General features: G+C 45.1%; 1 protein-coding gene across 1 annotated transcript; it reads right to left on the bottom strand.

Annotated features, from left to right (window-relative positions):
• Window positions 1-3,802: 3,802 nt before the first annotated feature.
• On the bottom strand, window positions 3,803-10,965 carry LOC117130979. Its single transcript, XM_033283480.1, has 2 exons — window positions 7,212-10,965; window positions 3,803-7,139 (listed from the first exon to the last, which is right to left on the bottom strand). Exons 1-2 carry the CDS (start codon window positions 9,069-9,071, stop codon window positions 5,475-5,477), a joined length of 3,525 nt encoding a protein of 1,174 aa, XP_033139371.1. The 5' UTR covers window positions 9,072-10,965; the 3' UTR covers window positions 3,803-5,474.
• Window positions 10,966-19,007: the final 8,042 nt, after the last annotated feature.

Here is a 19,007-nt window from a genome sequence, read left to right as displayed (position 1 = left end):
GTCCGTCAGCACACACATGACATCTGTGGCTGTCCGTGTGTGTCCGTTAGCACACACAGGACGTATGTGGCTGTCCATAAGTACACATATCAGCACGTTGGTCCTTGGACTCAGCAGGCTGACCCTTCCCGTGGACTGTTTGGGTGATTTTGGCCCACGTGGGCTGTCTGTTCAATGTTGCAGGCTGGGAAGCTGGGTCGATGAGATGGATGGGCGATGGGTTGATCTTATCGGTAAGGATGAAGACCGGATGGAAAGATGGTGAAGATGGACGACTTGCTGTTCCTTTTAATCCAATCTAACCTGGAAGCAATGCAGAACAATGAGTTTATGAATAATTAAAATAAGAACAGAAACTGAAAAGATAAAGGGATGGAAAGATTGATGAATAGTTGTTTGAAGATGGAAGATGGATAGATGATGTTGGATAGAAGATGATTGACTCTCTCAATCCGTGGGTTTGATTGACTCTCTCAATCTGGAATAACACTGGCTGTTGAATAACTCAAACAACCTATGCTAGACAAATCAATAGAACACAAGAATCACTCAAGTATCCTAAAGACAGATTTCTATTCAAAGACTCTCTTTGATAAAAATAAACAAACTGAATATTATTTCTTAAGGATTGAAAGGTGAATCTAAAGTATACAAATGGGTCTGCTTATATGGAGCATGACCTCAGACAGAGACCAAACGGTCACAAAAAAAGAAAGGAAACAAAAACTAAACAAGGAAACCGATAAACTAGCCGTTAGGAGAATTTTTTGGTTCCAATGGCTTTCTTCAAGGGATTTGATTCTGGTTTTGTATCTGAACGGTTTGAGGCTGTAAGTGAGCTTCTTGGGAACTTCTTTACTGAAGAAATATGTATAGAAGTCGTGCCAATCTTGATGGTAAAAGAGCTGTTGAGAATTGATGGCTTTTGACTCCAAAAATGGCAAGTATGGTCTTGTTTGATTCTGAATAATCTGATGGATGCTGGTGCATTGTAAGAACGTCTCTGACTCTCCGGGACGTTTGGATTGGTCTCCTGAATGGTTAGATGTCTCTCCTGGTCGCCAATGTCTGGTTTGCAATTGATTGAACCGGCTAGCTTCCAAATAAGGCAAGTGCAGAACTGGTTTTCCGGTTTTTAGAAATTGATCTTAACTCCATATTTCCGTGACGTTTCTTCCCATTATTGGCTTGTTGGAAAGCTAAGAGATCCTTCTTGAAGTCCAAGTTTTGGTTTGGCTCGGAACGCTTCTTTGTTGGGCTTGAAACAAGTTCTAAACTCGGATACTCGCAGATGGACGGGATGGAGAACCTCCGGTTTGTAAAATTCATATCTTCCTTGTCCGAGTATCTTTGATGATGATTCCAATTGGGATTGACTCCTTGTTGAGCGTAGAGTGCAGGAAATTTAGTTTCATGGACAATGTCTTCCTGGTTGGTGAGATACGCCGTTTTGATTGAACACATATCCTGGTGAGTCTTTGGATTAGCTGTTTGGTGCAACTGGTTGGCTTCTGGTTCAGGTACTGATTTGATGACCGCATCATACCCTCTCCCTTGAAAAAGTTTCGACCTCGAAACTGGATAATCTGCACCAAGATAGAGCAAGTTAGGTTTCATCCTCTTTTGAGATTCTAGGACCTTACCTTGGTATTTGATGGGTTTGATCTTTGATGGCACATCTGGTGGCTCTTCTTTGAGTAGGAACGACAAGGCTACTCCTCTGTTTTGGTCTGGCACTCTGCTGGGTGGTGTCTTATCTTCTGGAACGTCTAGGATCAAGAGGTTGCTGATGACAACTTCTTTATTTCTTTTGGCATGTAAACACTTTGTGATCTCCTTGCGTTGCTCATCAATGTGATGCTTAGCCTCTGCCCCTGAAATAAATTCAACACTTTTGGCAGGAAACAAGTGGATTATATCTGGGTTTGAAAATTTATAAATAAGACAAGTAAAGTTCAGATTTACCCAAATGGTTTTAGCTAGTTGAAGGATGTTTTGCTCTTTGGCAGCTTGTTTGCTTTTGATGCTTCTTGCGTCTCCTTCAACGTTTTGTGGACAAGTCAGGTGCTGTCCCTGGTTCTCTTCCATCCTTTTACCATGGCTTGGTCGTCCATCACCTTGTCTTATCCCTGGATCAAAACTCTTTGGCAAAGACAAGTGCATAAATCTAGAATTTGAAAGTTTTAATGGAACAAGACTATCAGTTCTTTTATTTAAATCAAGTGATGTACCTAATATCAGAACTGGTGTCTTTTGTCTTTGGGCCGTGCACTTCTTCTGAGTTCCTAAACCTGTCTCAAAATCCTTTGGGAAAGACAAGTGCATCAATGTTGTCAAGGAGTAAGAAAGAACACACTGATCTTAAGTAAAACTTACTTTGAGTTTTGGTTCTAGAAAAATCAACGGTTCTGGTTTTATCTTCCAATTGTGGAATGGCTCAGGAATGATCTCATGACCTTGGACTTCTCTTGGAGTGGCCTCAGAAACTCTGGTACATTCAGTCGTGGCCTCACTTTCTTGTGGTTCACTCTTTCTTGTATTACTTTGGCTTGGATTCTGCCTCCATTTGTTGGAAATATTATCCCCATTACTCTTTTGGATCCTATGTTCCAAACTTGGGCTTCCTGTACCATGAACACACAAATTAGCTTTACTAATTATATCTTGATGTTGGATCATATCTGGTGTAGTGCTGGTCGGATTGGGCAGTATGGATGCCTCGGAATTAATCTCCTTAAGGAACATGTTTTTCCTTATGTCTTGAGCTTTATTCTGGTCCATCTCAATAATTTCTCCTGGTGGTTCTTCTTCAATGGACTCATGCTCCTTAGGACCTGTATTAACACCTTTTGGCATAGACAAGTGCATTATACAAGCATTGGAAACCAACAAATCAGACTGAATTAAACTATCACTTATTTTTGATATTTCAGTTTTCTCTCCTAGTGATGTTTCTTTCAATTTCTTAGATGGACACACAGCAGCAAAGTGTCCACGTCTATGACATCTATAACATGTCTGATCTTTTAAATTTTTAGAGTTAGAGGACTTACCTTGGCTTCTTATGTTCTCTTGTTGGTTGGAAGTTTCTTTGGACCTTTGACATACTTCTTGTATCCCTTGTGATTCCATCAAAAGTGTAGGGATTGGTCTCTCTTGAAAATTCTCTGTTTGGGACGACCTCATAGCTCCTTTGTGAAGTGTAGGGACACTTGATGTCACCTTCTTGGGCTTAAGGCCGTGAGCACTCATAGGCATAGAAGCAGATTCTGGTTTTAAGCTAGACACCTCTTTCCTTGATGTTGCTTGGTGATGGTGCTTTGATGTGGTGCATGTCCAGCCTTGATACTTCTTGGCTGGAGAAAGTTTCTCAACCTCCTCTGCCTTCTTTGAAGTGGACAATGACTTCCTTGGATCAGGACAGTGGGCGTGACTCTTATCAGCAGCTGGTCTTGCCTTTGGTGTTGACATTGAACTCCACCGATTTTCTTGGTACATAGGCCTTGTGAGAACTTTGTTGCTGGCCCTGAGCTTCCTTACAAACTCCTTATACATGCGTGCCTTAAGATCTCCCCAATTGAGTACTGGATTAGAGTAGTAGGTCTGGGCATCTTCTTGTTCCCACCAAGTGTAAGCTTTTCCAATAAGCATATCAAGGGCATATGATAGCTTATCTTCCTTTGGGATGTTCTTTGCTCGCAGCCACTACTTCATATCATCCTCCCATCTTAAATAGACTCCAGGGTCCATGCTAGAACCTGAAAAGACTAGATAATCAGGTGTGTTCCCACGTTCTGTTCTGGATTGCTTCTTTGTGGCAGCTGGTGTTGATTGTGCTGTGGTGGATTTGGATCGGCCAGGTACTTTGTATGGAGTAACTCCATAGCTGGCTGGCGTCAGTGATTTCTTAAGAGGATTGCAAGCCTGGGTAGGATGTGGATCACATTCATCTTCCTCTCCCATACTGATTTCAGAATCAGTGTCAATGCTCCATGATTTGTTTTCTCGGCAACCTCCTTTCTTGTAAAATCTTGTGTTGCCTTGAGAGTGGTCTGGTGGTTTAGGTTCAGGACTTTCTTCACCAGGGTCGTCTCCATACTCTGAACTAGAGTATTCATCAGCAGAACACGATCTTTCACAGCCATCCTCCTTACTGGACCATGCTTGGTCGGTTTCGTCGATATCGGAACATTGGCTTGAATCAAAAGAGTCTTCTTCTTCTGAGTAATACTCCATGGCGTCTCTTCTGTCTTTTCTTAATGTTTACCTTGCACAAACAGATAAAAGAAGAATCAATTCGTGGCTAGACAAACAAAGGAAAGAATAATGAGCAAAATGGAAACTTATTAATTTTTTTTTTTTTTTGAAAAGTTTGAAAACAAGAATGGAAAATTCCTTCTTCTTTTTTTTTTTTTAATATATATCAGAAGCAGCACGAAATATATTTAAAATAAGCAAAGAAACAAGTTTTTATTTTGGTTTTCAGATTAATGGAAACACATAAAACTTTTTTTTTTAATGCAAATAAATCGAAAAAGGAGACTAGGAAATGAACTAATGCAAAAAAGACTAAATGGTTTTTTTTTATATATATAAATATTTAAATGCACAATATAACTACTATATGGTATGCACGAAATGGGCATGAAACAATATATGAGATTTCTTTTTTTTTTTTTTAAATGATGCAACATAAATGAGAAAAATTCAAAATGTGAGATTTTATGGTATGCAAAATTAAATATGGAAAGGGGAGCTGGGGGAAATGAATGCAAAAAACTAGACTAATATGTTAAAGGAATTTCGTGGATCAAACTAACAAAACTCTTTCTCTTTTTAATTTTCTTTTCTCAAGAACACAAAATGCAGAAATTCAAACTTGAAGCAAATAACAATTTTTATGTTTTTTTTTTTTTTTATAAATGAAAACTAGCAAGGAATGAAAAGAACAAAGATAGATATGGATTGATATCACCTGATATAGGAGCTTTAAGCTCTGATACCAAATGTTGCAGGCTGGGAAGCTGGGTCGATGAGATGGATGGGCGATGGGTTGATCTTATCGGTAAGGATGAAGACCGGATGGAAAGATGGTGAAGATGGACGACTTGCTGTTCCTTTTAATCCAATCTAACCTGGAAAAAAATGAAGAACAATGAGTTTATGAATAATTAAAATAAGAACAGAAACTGAAAAGATAAAGGGATGGAAAGATTGATGAATAGTTGTTTGAAGATGGAAGATGGATAGATGATGTTGGATAGAAGATGATTGACTCTCTCAATCCGTGGGTTTGATTGAATCTCTCAATCTGGAATAAAACTGGCTGTTGAATCACTCAAACAACCTATGCTAGACGAATCAATAGAACACAAGAATCACTCAAGTATCCTAAAGACAGATTTCTATTCAAAGACTCTCTTTGATAAAAATAAACAAACTGAATATTATTTCTTAAGGATTGAAAGGTGAATCTAAAGTATACAAATGGGTCTGCTTATATAGAGCATGACCTCAGACAGAGACCAAACGGTCACAAAAAAAGAAAGGAAACAAAAACTAAACAAGGAAACCGATAAACTAGCCGTTAGGAGAATGTTTTGGTTCCAATGACTTTCTTCAAGGGATTTGATTCTGGTTATGTATCTGGACGGTTTGAGGCTGTAAGTGAGCTTCTTGGGAACTTCTTTACTGAAGAAAAATGTATAGAAGTCGTGCCAATCTTGATGGTAAAAGAGCAGTTGAGAATTGATGGCTTTTGACTCCAAAAATGGCAAGTATGGTCTTGTTTGATTCTGAATAATCTGATGGATGCTGGTGCATTGTAAGAACGTCTCTGACTCTCCTGGACGTTTGGATTGGTCTCCTGAATGGTTACATGTCTCTCCTGGTCGCCAATGTCTGGTTTGCAATTGATTGAACCGGCCAGCTTCCAAATAAGGCAAGTGCAGAACTGGTTTGTCCGGTTTTGAGAAATTGATCTTAACTCCATATTTCCGTGGACTTTTCTTCCCATTCTTGGTTTGTTGGAAAGCTAAGAGATCCTTCTTGAAGTCCAAGCTTTGGTTTGGGTCGGAACGCTTCTTTGTTGGGCTTGAAACAACTTCTAAACTCGGATACTCGCAGATGGACGGGATGGAGAACCTCCGGTTTGTAAAATTCATATCTTCCTTGTCCGAGTATCTTTGATGATGATACCAATTGGGATTGACTCCTTGTTGAGCGTAGAGTGCAGGAAATTTAGTTTCATGGACAATGTCTTCCTGGTTGGTGAGATACGCCGTTTTGATTGAACACATATCCTGGTGAGTCTTTGGATTAGCTGTTTGGTGCAACTGGTTGGCTTCTGGTTCAGGTACTGATTTGATGACCGCATCATACCCTCTCCCTTGAAAAAGTTTCGACCTCGAAACTGGATAATCTGCACCAAGATAGAGCAAGTTAGGTTTCATCCTCTTTTGAGATTCTAGGACCTTACCTTGGTATTCGATGGGTTTGATCTTTGATGGCACATATGGTGGCTCTTCTTTGAGTAGGAACGACAAGGCTACTCCTCTGTTTTGGTCTGGCACTCTGCTGGGTGGTGTCTTATCTTCTGGAACGTCTAGGATCAAGAGGTTGCTGATGACAACTTCTTTATTTCTTTTGGCATGTAAACACTTTGTGATCTCCTTGCGTTGCTCATCAATGTGATGCTTAGCCTCTGCCCCTGAAATAAATTCAACACTTTTGGCAGGAAACAAGTGGATTATATCTGGGTTTGAAAATTTATAAATAAGACAAGTAAAGTTCAGATTTACCCAAATGGTTTTAGCTAGTTGAAGGATGTTTTGCTCTTTGGCAGCTTGTTTGCTTTTGATGCTTCTTGCGTCTCCTTCAACGTTTTGTGGACAAGTCAGGTGCTGTCCCTGGTTCTCTTCCATCCTTTTACCATGGCTTGGTCGTCCATCACCTTGTCTTATCCCTGGATCAAAACTCTTTGGCAAAGACAAGTGCATAAATCTAGAATTTGAAAGTTTTAATGGAACAAGACTATCAGTTCTTTTATTTAAATCAAGTGATGTACCTAATATCAGAACTGGTGTCTTTTGTCTTTGGGCCGTGCACTTCTTCTGAGTTCCTAAACCTGTCTCAAAATCCTTTGGGAAAGACAAGTGCATCAATGTTGTCAAGGAGTAAGAAAAAACACACTGATCTAAAGTAAAACTTACTTTGAGTTTTGGTTCTAGAAAAATCAATGGTTCTGGTTTTATCTTCCAATTGTGGAGTGGCTCAGGAATGATCTCATGACCTTGGACTTCTCTTGGAGTGGCCTCAGAAACTCTGGTACATTCAGTCGTGGCCTCACTTTCTTGTGGTTCACTCTTTCTTGTATAACTTTGGCTTGGATTCTGCCTCCATTTGTTGGAAATATTATCCCCATTACTCTTTTGGATCCTATGTTCCAAACTTGGGCTTCCTGTACCATGAACACACAAATTAGCTTTACTAATTATATCTTTATGTTGGATCATATCTGGTGTAGTGCTGGTCGGATTGGGCAGTATGGATGCCTCGGAATTGATCTCCTTAAGGAACATGTGTTTCCTTACTTCTTGAGCTTTATTCGGGTCCATCTCAATAATTTCTCCTGGTGGTTCTTCTTCAATGGACTCATGCTCCTTAGGACCTGTATTAACACCTTTTGGCATAGACAAGTGCATTATACAAGCATTGGAAACCAACAAATCAGACTGAATTAAACTATCACTTATTTTTGATATTTCAGTTTTCTCTCCTAGTGATGTTTCTTTCAATTTCTTAGATGGACAAACAGCAGCAAAGTGTCCACGTCTATGACATCTGTAACATGTCTGATCTTTTAAATTTTTAGAGTTAGAGGACTTACCTTGGCTTCTTATGTTCTCTTGTTGGTTGGAAGTTTCTTTGGACCTTTGACATACTTCTTGTATCCCTTGTGATTCCATCAAAAGTGTAGGGATTGGTCTCTCTTGAAACTTCTCTGTTTGGGACGACCTCATAGCTCCTTTGTGAAGTGTAGGGACACTTGATGTCACCTTCTTGGGCTTAAGGCCGTGAGCACTCATAGGCATAGAAGCAGATTCTGGTTTTAAGCTAGACACCTCTTTCCTTGATGTTGCTTGGTGATGGTGCTTTGATGTGGTGCTTGTCCAGCCTTGATACTTCTTGGCTGGAGAAAGTTTCTCAACCTCCTCTGCCTTCTTTGAAGTGGACAATGACTTCCTTGGATCAGGACAGTGGGCGTGACTCTTATCAGCAGCTGGTCTTGCCTTTGGTGTTGACATTGAACTCCACCGATTTTCTTGGTACATAGGCCTTGTGAGAACTTTGTTGCTGGCCCTGAGCTTCCTTACAAACTCCTTATACATGCGTGCCTTAAGATCTCCCCAATTGAGTACTGGATTAGAGTAGTAGGTCTGGGCATCTTCTTGTTCCCACCAAGTGTAAGCTTTTCCAATAAGCATATCAAGGGCATATGATAGCTTATCTTCCTTTGGGATGTTCTTTGCTCGCAGCCACTGCTTCATATCATCCTCCCATCTTAAATAGACTCCAGGGTCCATGCTAGAACCTGAAAAGACTAGATAATCAGGTGTGTTCCCACGTTCTGTTCTGGATTGCTTCTTTGTGGCAGCTGGTGTTGATTGTGCTGTGGTGGATTTGGATCGGCCAGGTACTTTGTATGGAGTAACTCCATAGCTGGCTGGCGTCAGTGATTTCTTAAGAGGATTGTAAGCCTGGGTAGGATGTGGATCACATTCATCTTCCTCTCCCATACTGATTTCAGAATAAGTGTCAATGCTCCATGATTTGTTTTCTCGGCAACCTCCTTTCTTGTAAAATCTTGTGTTGCCTTGAGAGTGGTCTGGTGGTTTAGGTTCAGGACTTTCTTCACCAGGGTCGTCTCCATACTCTGAACTAGAGTATTCATCAGCAGAACACGATCTTTCAAAGCCATCCTCCTTACTGGACCATGCTTGGTCGGTTTCGTCGATATCGGAACATTGGCTTGAATCAAAAAAGTCTTCTTCTTCTGAGTAATACTCCATGGCGTCTCTTCTGTCTTTTCTTAATGTTTACCTTGCACAAACAGATAAAAGAAGAATCAATTCGTGGCTAGACAAACAAAGGAAAGAATAATGAGCAAAATGGAAACTTATTAATTTTTTTTTTTTTTTTGAAAAGTTTGAAAACAAGAATGGAAAATTCCTTCTTCTTTTTTTTTTTTTTAATATATATCAGAAGCAGCACGAAATATATTTAAAATAAACAAAGAAACAAGTTTTTATTTTGGTTTTCAGATTAATGGAAACACATAACACTTTTTTTTAATGCAAATAAATCGAAAAAGGAAACTAGGAAATGAACTAATGCAAAAAATGACTAAATGGTTTTTTTTATATATATATATATTTAAATGCACAATATAACTACTATATGGTATGCACGAAATAGGCATGAAACAATATATGAGATTTCTTTTTTTTTTTTTAAATGATGCAACATAAATGAGAAAAATTCAAAATGTGAGATTTTATGGTATGCAAAATTAAATATGGAAAGGGGAGCTGGGGGAAATGAATGCAAAAAAACTAGACTAATATGTTAAAGGAATTTCGTGGATCAAACTAACAAAACTCTTTCTCTTTTTAATTTTCTTTTCTCAAGAACACAAAATGCAGAAATTCAAACTTGAAGCAAATAACAATTTTTATGGTTTTTTTTTTTTTTTTATAAATGAAAACTAGCAAGGAATGAAAAGAACAAAGATAGATATGGATTGATATCACCTGATATAGGAGCTTTAAGCTCTGATACCAAATGTTGCAGGCTGGGAAGCTAGGTCGATGAGATGGATGGGCGATGGGTTGATCTTATCGGTAAGGATGAAGACCGGATGGAAAGATGGTGAAGATGGACGACTTGCTGTTCCTTTTAATCCAATCAAACCTGGAAACAATGAAGAACAATGAGTTTATGAATAATTAAAATAAGAACAGAAACTGAAAAGATAAAGGGATGGAAAGATTGATGAATAGTTGTTTGAAGATGGAAGATGGATAGATGATGTTGGATAGAAGATGATTGACTCTCTCAATCCGCGGGTTTGATTGACTCTCTCAATCTGGAATAACACTGGCTGTTGAATAACTCAAACAACCTATGCTAGACGAATCAATAGAACACAAGAATCACTCAAGTATCCTAAAGACAGATTTCTATTCAAAGACTCTCTTTGATAAAAATAAACAAACTGAATATTATTTCTTAAGGATTGAAAGGTGAATCTAAAGTATACAAATGGGTCTGCTTATATAGAGCATGACCTCATACAGAGACCAAACGGTCACAAAAAAAGAAAGGAAACAAAAACTAAACAAGGAAACCGATAAACTAGCCGTTAGGAGAATGTTTTGGTTCCAATGGCTTTCTTCAAGGGATTTGATTCTGGTTTTGTATCTGGACGGTTTGAGGCTGTAAGTGAGCTTCTTGGGAACTTCTTTACTGAAGAAATATGTATAGAAGTCGTGCCAATCATGATGGTAAAAGAGCTGTTGAGAATTGATGGCTTTTGACTCCAAAAAGGCAAGTATGGTCTTGTTTGATTCTGAAAAATCTGATGGATGCTGGTGCATTGTAATAACGTCTCTGACTGTTGTAGGCACGGGTCAGAGGGTCGAACGGATGGACGGACGGACGGACGGATGGCCGTTCCGCGGTTCAACCTTGCCTCGGATGGATGGTACCGGCCGGCTCGTCTCTTGCTTGTGTTCGATCCTGAAACATATAGGAACCTTTAGTGAGTTTTCAATAGGAACAAGAACAGAACAAGATATGATTCTTTTGGTTTTTATGGAATTGGATGAATGAAATCTAAAACAAAAGATAGAGAAAAGAGTTGATTGGCGGATGGAATCTGCTGCTGGACGTATGTCTCTCTCAGCGTAGCAAAGTGCAACAGGTCGTTGAAGTCTTCATACTGTTGCCTCTCCACCTTGCGGGCAATGCGGTCTTGCAGCCCTTCCAGAAATTGGGACATCATTGTCTCTTCGGGCTCGTCGGTCTCAAGCTTATTCCTAAGTGCCTCGAACTCCTCAAAGTACTCCTCCACAGTCTTAGTTCCCTGCGTAAGTTTACGAAAACGTTTTAGCACGTCACGCTGGTAGTAAGATGGAATGTACCTCGCGCGAAGCTTGGTCCGCATCTCGGTCCAATTACGCGCTCTCCACACTGGCTCGGACTTGGCAACGTCTCGATCCCACCACGAAAGAGCATTGTCCGTCAGCTGGGCTGCTGCTAGGGCAACCTTCTTGGCCTCACTATATTGGTAATAGTCGAAGATGTACTCCATGCGCTTCTCCCACACGATGTAGGCGTCCGGATCAACCTTGCCAGCAAACGTTGGGGGATGAAGCTTAAGCGCCTTACCTCCCAACCAAGGCTCTTCCTCCTCTCGGTCTCGACCTCCTCTACGGTCGTGGCCTCCTCCTACTTGGGCCCGGGGTCCTCGCGCGTTCCTCCTCCCTCCCCGGTTTGGCCTCTCTTCGTCCTGACTGCGCGTATCATCGGTACTGTCCGCATCCGAGTCAGTGTCATGCGGGTCAGGCTGATTCCTTCCTGGTGGTCGAGGTCCGTTGGGTCTGCCTCTCTGCCGTAGCTGAGTAAGCTCGGCGGTTATAGCCCTAAGGCTCGCCCTCAACTCTTCAATGTCGGCTAGGAGCTGAGCGTTTATGGCCGCTTGATCTTGACCTATATCTCCCATAGTTTCTCTGAAAAGATACTCAAAGAAAAATTAGAGGCAAGAGGGATTAAATAGTAGCTTGGGGTTGGATACTTGAGTATCGACCAAGGCTAAAAGTAAATGCTAAAATTTAAGAATAAAATCGAATCAAGTTGAAAAAGGAAAGATGAATAATTTTTTTTGATTTTCGAAAACTTGGAAAGAAAGTAAAACTTCTTTTAATTTTTTTTTTTTAATGCAAAAATCGAAAACTTGGAGAACAATCCGAAATTTTTTTTTAAAAAAGGAAAGTAAATATATATATTTTTTTGAATTGTGACGGCTAGGGTTCAGAAAGAACTGAGTTTCGCAGGAAACTTCAGCTCTGATACCAAAATGTTGTAGGCACGGGTCGGAGGGTCGAACGGATGGACGGATGGCCGTTCCGCGGTTCAACCTTGCCTTGGATGGATGGTACCGGCCGGCTCGTGTCTTGCTTGTGTTCGATCCTGAAACAGATAGGAACCTTTAGTGAGTTTTCAATAGGACCAAGAACAGAACAAGATATGATTCATTTGGTTTTTATGGAATTGGATGAATGAAATCTAAAACAAAAGATAGAGAAAAGAGTAGATTGGCGGATGGAATCTGCTGCTGGACGTATGTCTCTCTCAGCAAGATGCCTAGGTCGGATAGGAAGATAGATATGGATCCGGCTCTTGTTGGACGTGTGTCTCTCTCAAGATTCAGACAAGGAATGGAATGGATCGATGGACGCCACAAAGAACAATGGATCGGCTCTTTGATATGTCACACGGCTGCTCTCAATGTGTCACACAACTGAAAGACTTAGGGTTTCTTTGCTAAAGCAAAAACGATTTCATAAAAAGACTTAGCCGAAAAGTTGGCAACTACAAGGGTTTAAATAGATGTTCATTCCTGGACTTTAAAGATAAAAAGGGCCTAGACAAATGGCCAAAGTCTTAACCGAAATAAAATAAAAAAAACAATAGACTGGTCGCGGTTTGAGATGTCCGGATCAGAACTCATAGTATGCTTGCTTGTTGCCTCATTAAAACCTTTCGGGAAAACCCAGTGGGACAAAACCTCGATAAGGAAAAAGAGTACAACACATACTACTCCTTCTGATGGTCGTCTATATCTCTGAACCGGAAGCAAGTTGGTTGGATGGATTGAGTATGAAGGTGGAAACGGTCAGGCCGGCTTCATTCTGGCCGATGGAGGAGAACTGGCTCGAATGGACAGGGTCTGGAACCTCTAGTGGTTCACCGGTGTCTTCCAGCTTCAAGTCAGACAACTCCTGGATCAATAGTTGCTTTAACCCGGTTTGTTCCTGTGCAAGCAACTCCTGGACAGCTTTGGCAAATCCAGCTCTTAGAACTCTTGAACCGGACCTTGTGGTAGGACCTTTGCGGATAATGGGAACCTCAGTCGTGGGTACTACAACACTGACTCTCCTGGACGTTTGGATTGGTCTCCTGAATGGTTAGATGTCTCTCCTGGTCGCCAATGTCTGGTTTGCAATTGATTGAACCGGCCAGCTTCCAAATAAGGCAAGTGCAGAACTGGTTTGTCCGGTTTTGAGAAATTGATCTTAACTCCATATTTCCGTGGACTTTTCTTCCCATTCTTGGCTTGTTGGAAAGCTAAGAGACCCTTCTTGAAGTCCAAGCTTTGGTTTGGGTCGGAACGCTTCTTTGTTGGGCTTGAAACAACTTCTAAACTCGGATACTCGCAGATGGACGGGATGGAGAACCTCCGGTTTGTAAAATTCATATCTTCCTTGTCCGAGTATCTTTGATGATGATTCCAATTGGGATTGACTCCTTGTTGAGCGTAGAGTGCAGGAAATTTAGTTTCATGGACAATGTCTTCCTGGTTGGTGAGATACGCCGTTTTGATTGAACACATATCCTGGTGAGTCTTTGGATTAGCTGTTTGGTGCAACTGGTTAGCTTCTGGTTCAGGTACTGATTTGATGACCGCATCAGTGGGTGTCTGCCAGCACACGTAGAACGTCCGTGGATGGTAGTGGCTGTCCGTCAGCACACACAGGACGTCCGTGGCTGTCCGTGTGTGTCCGTCAGCACACACAAGACGTCTGTGGGTGTCCGTCAGCACACACTGGACGTCCGAGTGTGTCCACTAGCACACACAGGGCGTCCGTGGCTGTCCGTCTGTGTCCGTCAGCACACACAAGATGTCTGTGGCTGTCCATCAGTACACATATCAGCAAGTTGGTACTTGAACTCAGCATGCGAGCCCTTCCTGTGGACTGTTCGGGTGATTTTGGCCCACGTGGGCTGTCTGTTCAGTACACACAGGACGTCCGTGGGTGTCCGTCAAAACACACAGGACGTCCGTGGGTGTCCGTCAGCACACACAGGACGTCTGTGGCTGTCCGTGTGTGTCCATGTGTGTCCGTGTGTGTCCGTCAGCACACACAGGACGTCTGTGGCTGTCCATCAGTACACATATCAGCACGTTGGTCCTTGGACTCAGCATACTGACCCTTGCCGTGGACTGTTTGGGTGATTTTGGCCCTCGTGGGCTGTCTGTTCAGTACATACAGGATGTCCGTGGGTGTCCGTCAGCACACAGAGGACGTCCGTGGGTGTCCGTCAGCACACACATGACGTCTGTGTGTGTCCGTCAGCACACACAGGACGTCCGTTGCTGTCAGTGTGTGTCCGTTTGTGTCCGTCTGCACACACAGGACGTCCGTGGCTGTCCATCAGTACACATATCAGCACGTTGGTCCTTGGACTCAGCACGCTGGCCCTTCCCTGGACTATTTGGGTGATTTTAGCCCACGTGGGCTGTCTGTTCAGTACACACAGGACTTCCGTGGGTGTCCGCCAGCACACACAGGACGTCTGTGGCTGTCTGTGGCTGTCCGTCTGCACACAAAGGACGTCCGTGGCTATCCGTGTGTGTCTGTCAGCACACACAAGACGTCTGTGGGTGTCCGTCAGCACACACTGGACGTCCGAGTGTGTCCACTAGCACACATAGGGCGTCCGTGGCTGTCCGTGTGTGTCCGTCAGCACACACAGGACGTCCTAGGCTGTCCATCAGTACACATATCAGCACGTTGGTCCTTGGACTCAGCACGCTGGCCCTTCCCGTGGCCTATTTGGGTGATTTTGGCCCAAGTGGGCTGTCTGTTCAGTACACACAGGACGTCTGTGGGTGTCCGCCAGCACACACATGACGTCTGTGGCTGTCTGTGGCTGTTCGTCAGCACACACAGGACGTCTGTGGCTGTTCGTGAGTGTCCGTCAGCACACACAGGACATCTGTGGCTGTCCATCAGTACACATATCAGCACACTGGTCCTTGGACTCAGCACGCTGGCCCTTCCCGTGGACTGTTCGGGTGATTTTGGCCCATGTGGGCTATCTGTTCATTACACATAGGACGTCTGTGGGTGTCCGTCAGCACACACATGATGTCCGTGTGTGTCCGTCAGCACACACAAGACGTCCGTGGTTGTCCGTATGTGTCTGTGTGTGTCCGTCAGCACACACAGGATGTATGTGGCTGTCCATCAGTACACATATCAGCACGTTGGTCCTTGGACTCAGCACGCTGACCCTTCCCGTGGACTGTTCGGGTGTTTTTGGCCCACGTGGGCTGTCTGTTCTGTACACACAGGACGTCCGTTGGTGTCCACCAGCACACACAGGACGGCCGTGGCTGTCCGTGTGTGTCCGTGTGTGTCCGTCTGTGTCCGTCAGCACACACAAGACGTCTGTGGCTGTCCATCAGTACACATATCAGCACGCTGGCCCTTCCTGTGGACTTTTTGGGTGATTTTTGGCCCACCTGGGCTGTCTGTTCTATTTGGGTGATTTTGGCCCAAGTGGGCTGTCTGTTCAGTACACACAGGACGTCTGTGGGTGTCCGCCAGCACACACAGGACGTCTGTGGCTGTCTGTGGCTGTTCGTCAGCACACACAGGACGTCTGTGGCTGTTCGTGTGTGTCCGCCAGCACACACAGGACGTCTATGGCTGTCCATCAGTACACATATCAGCACGTTGGTCCTTGGACTCAGCACGCTGACCCTTCCCGTGGACTGTTCGGGTGTTTTTGGCCCACCTGGGCTGTCTGTTCTGTACACACAAGACGTCCGTGGGTGTCCACCAGCGCACACAGGACGGCCGTGGCTGTCCGTGTGTGTCCGTGTGTGTCTGTCAGCACACACAGGACGTCTGTCGCTGTCCATCAGTACACATATCAGCACGTTGGTCCTTGGACTCAGCATGCTGTCCCTTCCTGTGGACTGTTTGGGTGATTTTTGGCCCCCGTGGGCTGTCTGTTCAGTACACACAGGACGTCCGTGGGTGTCCGCCAGCACACGCAGGACGTCCGTGGCTGTCTGTGACTGTCCGTCAGCACACACAAGATGTCGATGGCTGTCCGTGTGTGTCTGTGTATGTTAGTCAGCACACACAGGACGTCCGTGGGTGTCCGTCAGCACACATAGGACGTCCGTGTGTGTCCGTCAGCACACACAGGACGTCCGTGTGTGTTCGTGTGTGTCCGTCATCACACATAGGACGTCCATGGCTGTCCATCAGTACACATATCAGCACGTTGGTCCTTGGACTCAGCACGCTGGCCCTTCTCGTGGAATGTTTGGGTGAGTTTTGGCCCACGTGGGCTGTCTGTTCAGTACACACACGACGTCCATGGGTGTCCACCAGAACACGTAGGACGTCCGTGGCTGTCCGTGGCTGGCCGTCAGCACACACAGGACGTCCGTGGCTGTACGTGTGTGTCCGTGTGTGTCCGTCAGCACACAAATGACATCCGTGGGTGTCCTTCAGCACACACAGGACGTCTGTGTGTCTCCGTCAGCACACATAGGACGTCTGTGGCTGTCCGTGTGTGTCCGTCAGCACACACAGGACGTCTGTGGCTATCCATCAGTACACATATCAGCACGTTGGACCTTGGACTCAGCACGCTGACCCTTCCCGTGGACTGTTCGGGTGATTTTGGCCCACGTGGGCTGTCTGTTGAATACACACAGGACATCCGTGGGTATCCGCCAGCACACGCAGGACATCCATGGCTGTTCGTGGCTGTCCTTCAGCATTCACAGGACGTCCATGGCTCTCCGTGTGTGTCTGAGTGTGTCCGCCAGAACACATAGGACGTCCGTGGGTGTCCGTCAGCACACACAGGACGTCTGTGGGTGTCCGTCAGCACACACAGGACGTCCGTGGCTGTCCGTGTGAGTCCGTGTGTGTCCGTCAGCACACACAAAACGTCTGTGGCTGTCCATCAGTACACATATCAGCACGTTGGTCCTTGGACTCAGCACGCTGGCCATTCCCGTGGACTATTACAGTGATTTTTGGCCCACGTGGGCTGTCTGTTCAGTACACACAGGACGTCCGTGGGTGTCTGCCAGCACACGCAGGACGTCCGTGGCTTTTCGTGGCTGTCCGTCAGCACACACAGGACGTCTGTGGCTGTCCGTGTTTGTCTGTGTGTGTCCGTCAGCACACACAGGAGGTATGTGGCTGTCCATCAGTACACATATCAGCACGTTGGTCCTTGGACTCAGCACGCTGACCCTTCCCGTGGACTGTTCGGGTGTTTTTGGCCCACGTGGGCTGTCTGTTCTGTACACACAGGACATCCTTGGGTGTCCACCATCACACACAGGACGGCCGTGGCTGTCCGTGTGTGTCTGTGTGTGTCCGTCTGTGTTCGTCAGCACACACAGGACGTCTGTGGCTATCCATCAGTACACATATCAGCACGTTGGTCCTTGGACTAAGCACGCTGACCCTTCCCGTGGACTGTTTGGGTGATTTTTGGCCCACGTGGGCTGTCTGTTCAGTACACACAGGACGTCCGTGGGTGTCCGCCAGCACACACATGACGTCTGTGGGTGTCCGTCAGCACACACAGGACATCTGTGGCTGTCCGTGTTTGTCTGTGTGTGTCCGTCAGCACACACAGGACGTATGTGGCTGTCCATCAGTACACATATTAGCACGTTGGTCCTTGGACTCAGCACGCTGACCCTTCCCGTGGACTGTTTGGGTGTTTTTGGCCCACGTGGGCTGTCTGTTCTGTACACACAGGACGTCCGAGGGTGTCCACCAGCAAGCACAGGATGGCCGTGGCTGTCCGTGTGTGTCTGTGCGTGTCCGTCTATGTCCGTCACCACACATAGGACGTCTGTGGCTGTCCATCCGTACACATATCAGCACATTGGTCCTTGGACTCAGCACGCTGGCCCTTCCTGTGGACTGTTTGGGTGATTTTTGGCCCACGTGGGCTGTCTTTTCATTACACATAGGACGTCCGTGGGTGTCCGTCAGCACACACATGACGTCTGTGTGTGTCCGTCAGCACACAAAAGACGTCAGTTGCTGTCCGTATGTGTCTGTGTGTGTCCGTCAGCACACACAAGACGTATGTGGTTGTCCATCAATACACATATCAGCACGTTGGTCCTTGGACTCAGCACGCTGACCCTTCCCGTGGACTGTTTGGGTGTTTTTGGCCCACATGGGCTGTCTGTTCTGTACACACAGGACGTCCGTGGGTGTCCACCAGCACACAATGGACGACCGTGGCTGTCCGTGTGTGTTCGTGGGTGTCCGTTTGTACACACAGGACGTCCGTGGTTGTCCGTCTGTACACACAGGACGTCCGTGGGTGTCCACCAGCACACACAGGACGGCCGTGGCTGTCCGTGTGTGTCTGTGCGTGTCCGTCTGTGTCCGTCAGCACACACAGGACGTGTGTGGCTGTCCATCAGTACACATATCAGCACGTTGGTCCTTGGACTCAGCACGCTGGCCCTTCCCGTGGACTGTTTGGGTGATTTTTGGCCCACGTGGGCTGTCTGTTCAGTACACACAGGACGTCCGTGGGTGTCCGCCAGCACACGCAGGACATCCGTGGCTGTTCGTGGCTGTCCGTCAGCACACACAGGACGTCCATGGCTGTTCGTGTGTGTCTGTGTGTGTCCGTCAGCACACACATGACATCTGTGGCTGTCCGTGTGTGTCCGTCAGCACACACAGGACGTCTGTGGCTGTCCATAAGTACACATATCAGCACGTTGGTCCTTGGACTCAGCAGGCTGACCCTTCCCGTGGACTGTTTGGGTAATTTTGGCCCACGTGGGCTGTCTGTTCAGTACATACAGGACGTCTGTGGGTGTCCGCCAGAACACACAGGACGTCCGTGGGTGTCCGTCAGCACACACA

This window comes from Brassica rapa, unplaced genomic scaffold (assembly GCF_000309985.2).
Source record: "Brassica rapa cultivar Chiifu-401-42 unplaced genomic scaffold, CAAS_Brap_v3.01 Scaffold0753, whole genome shotgun sequence".
In the NCBI taxonomy this organism is placed as follows: Eukaryota; Viridiplantae; Streptophyta; class Magnoliopsida; order Brassicales; family Brassicaceae; genus Brassica; species Brassica rapa.
Note: the sequence above shows the minus strand (reverse complement) of the source record. Positions and strands in the feature narration are given on the sequence as shown.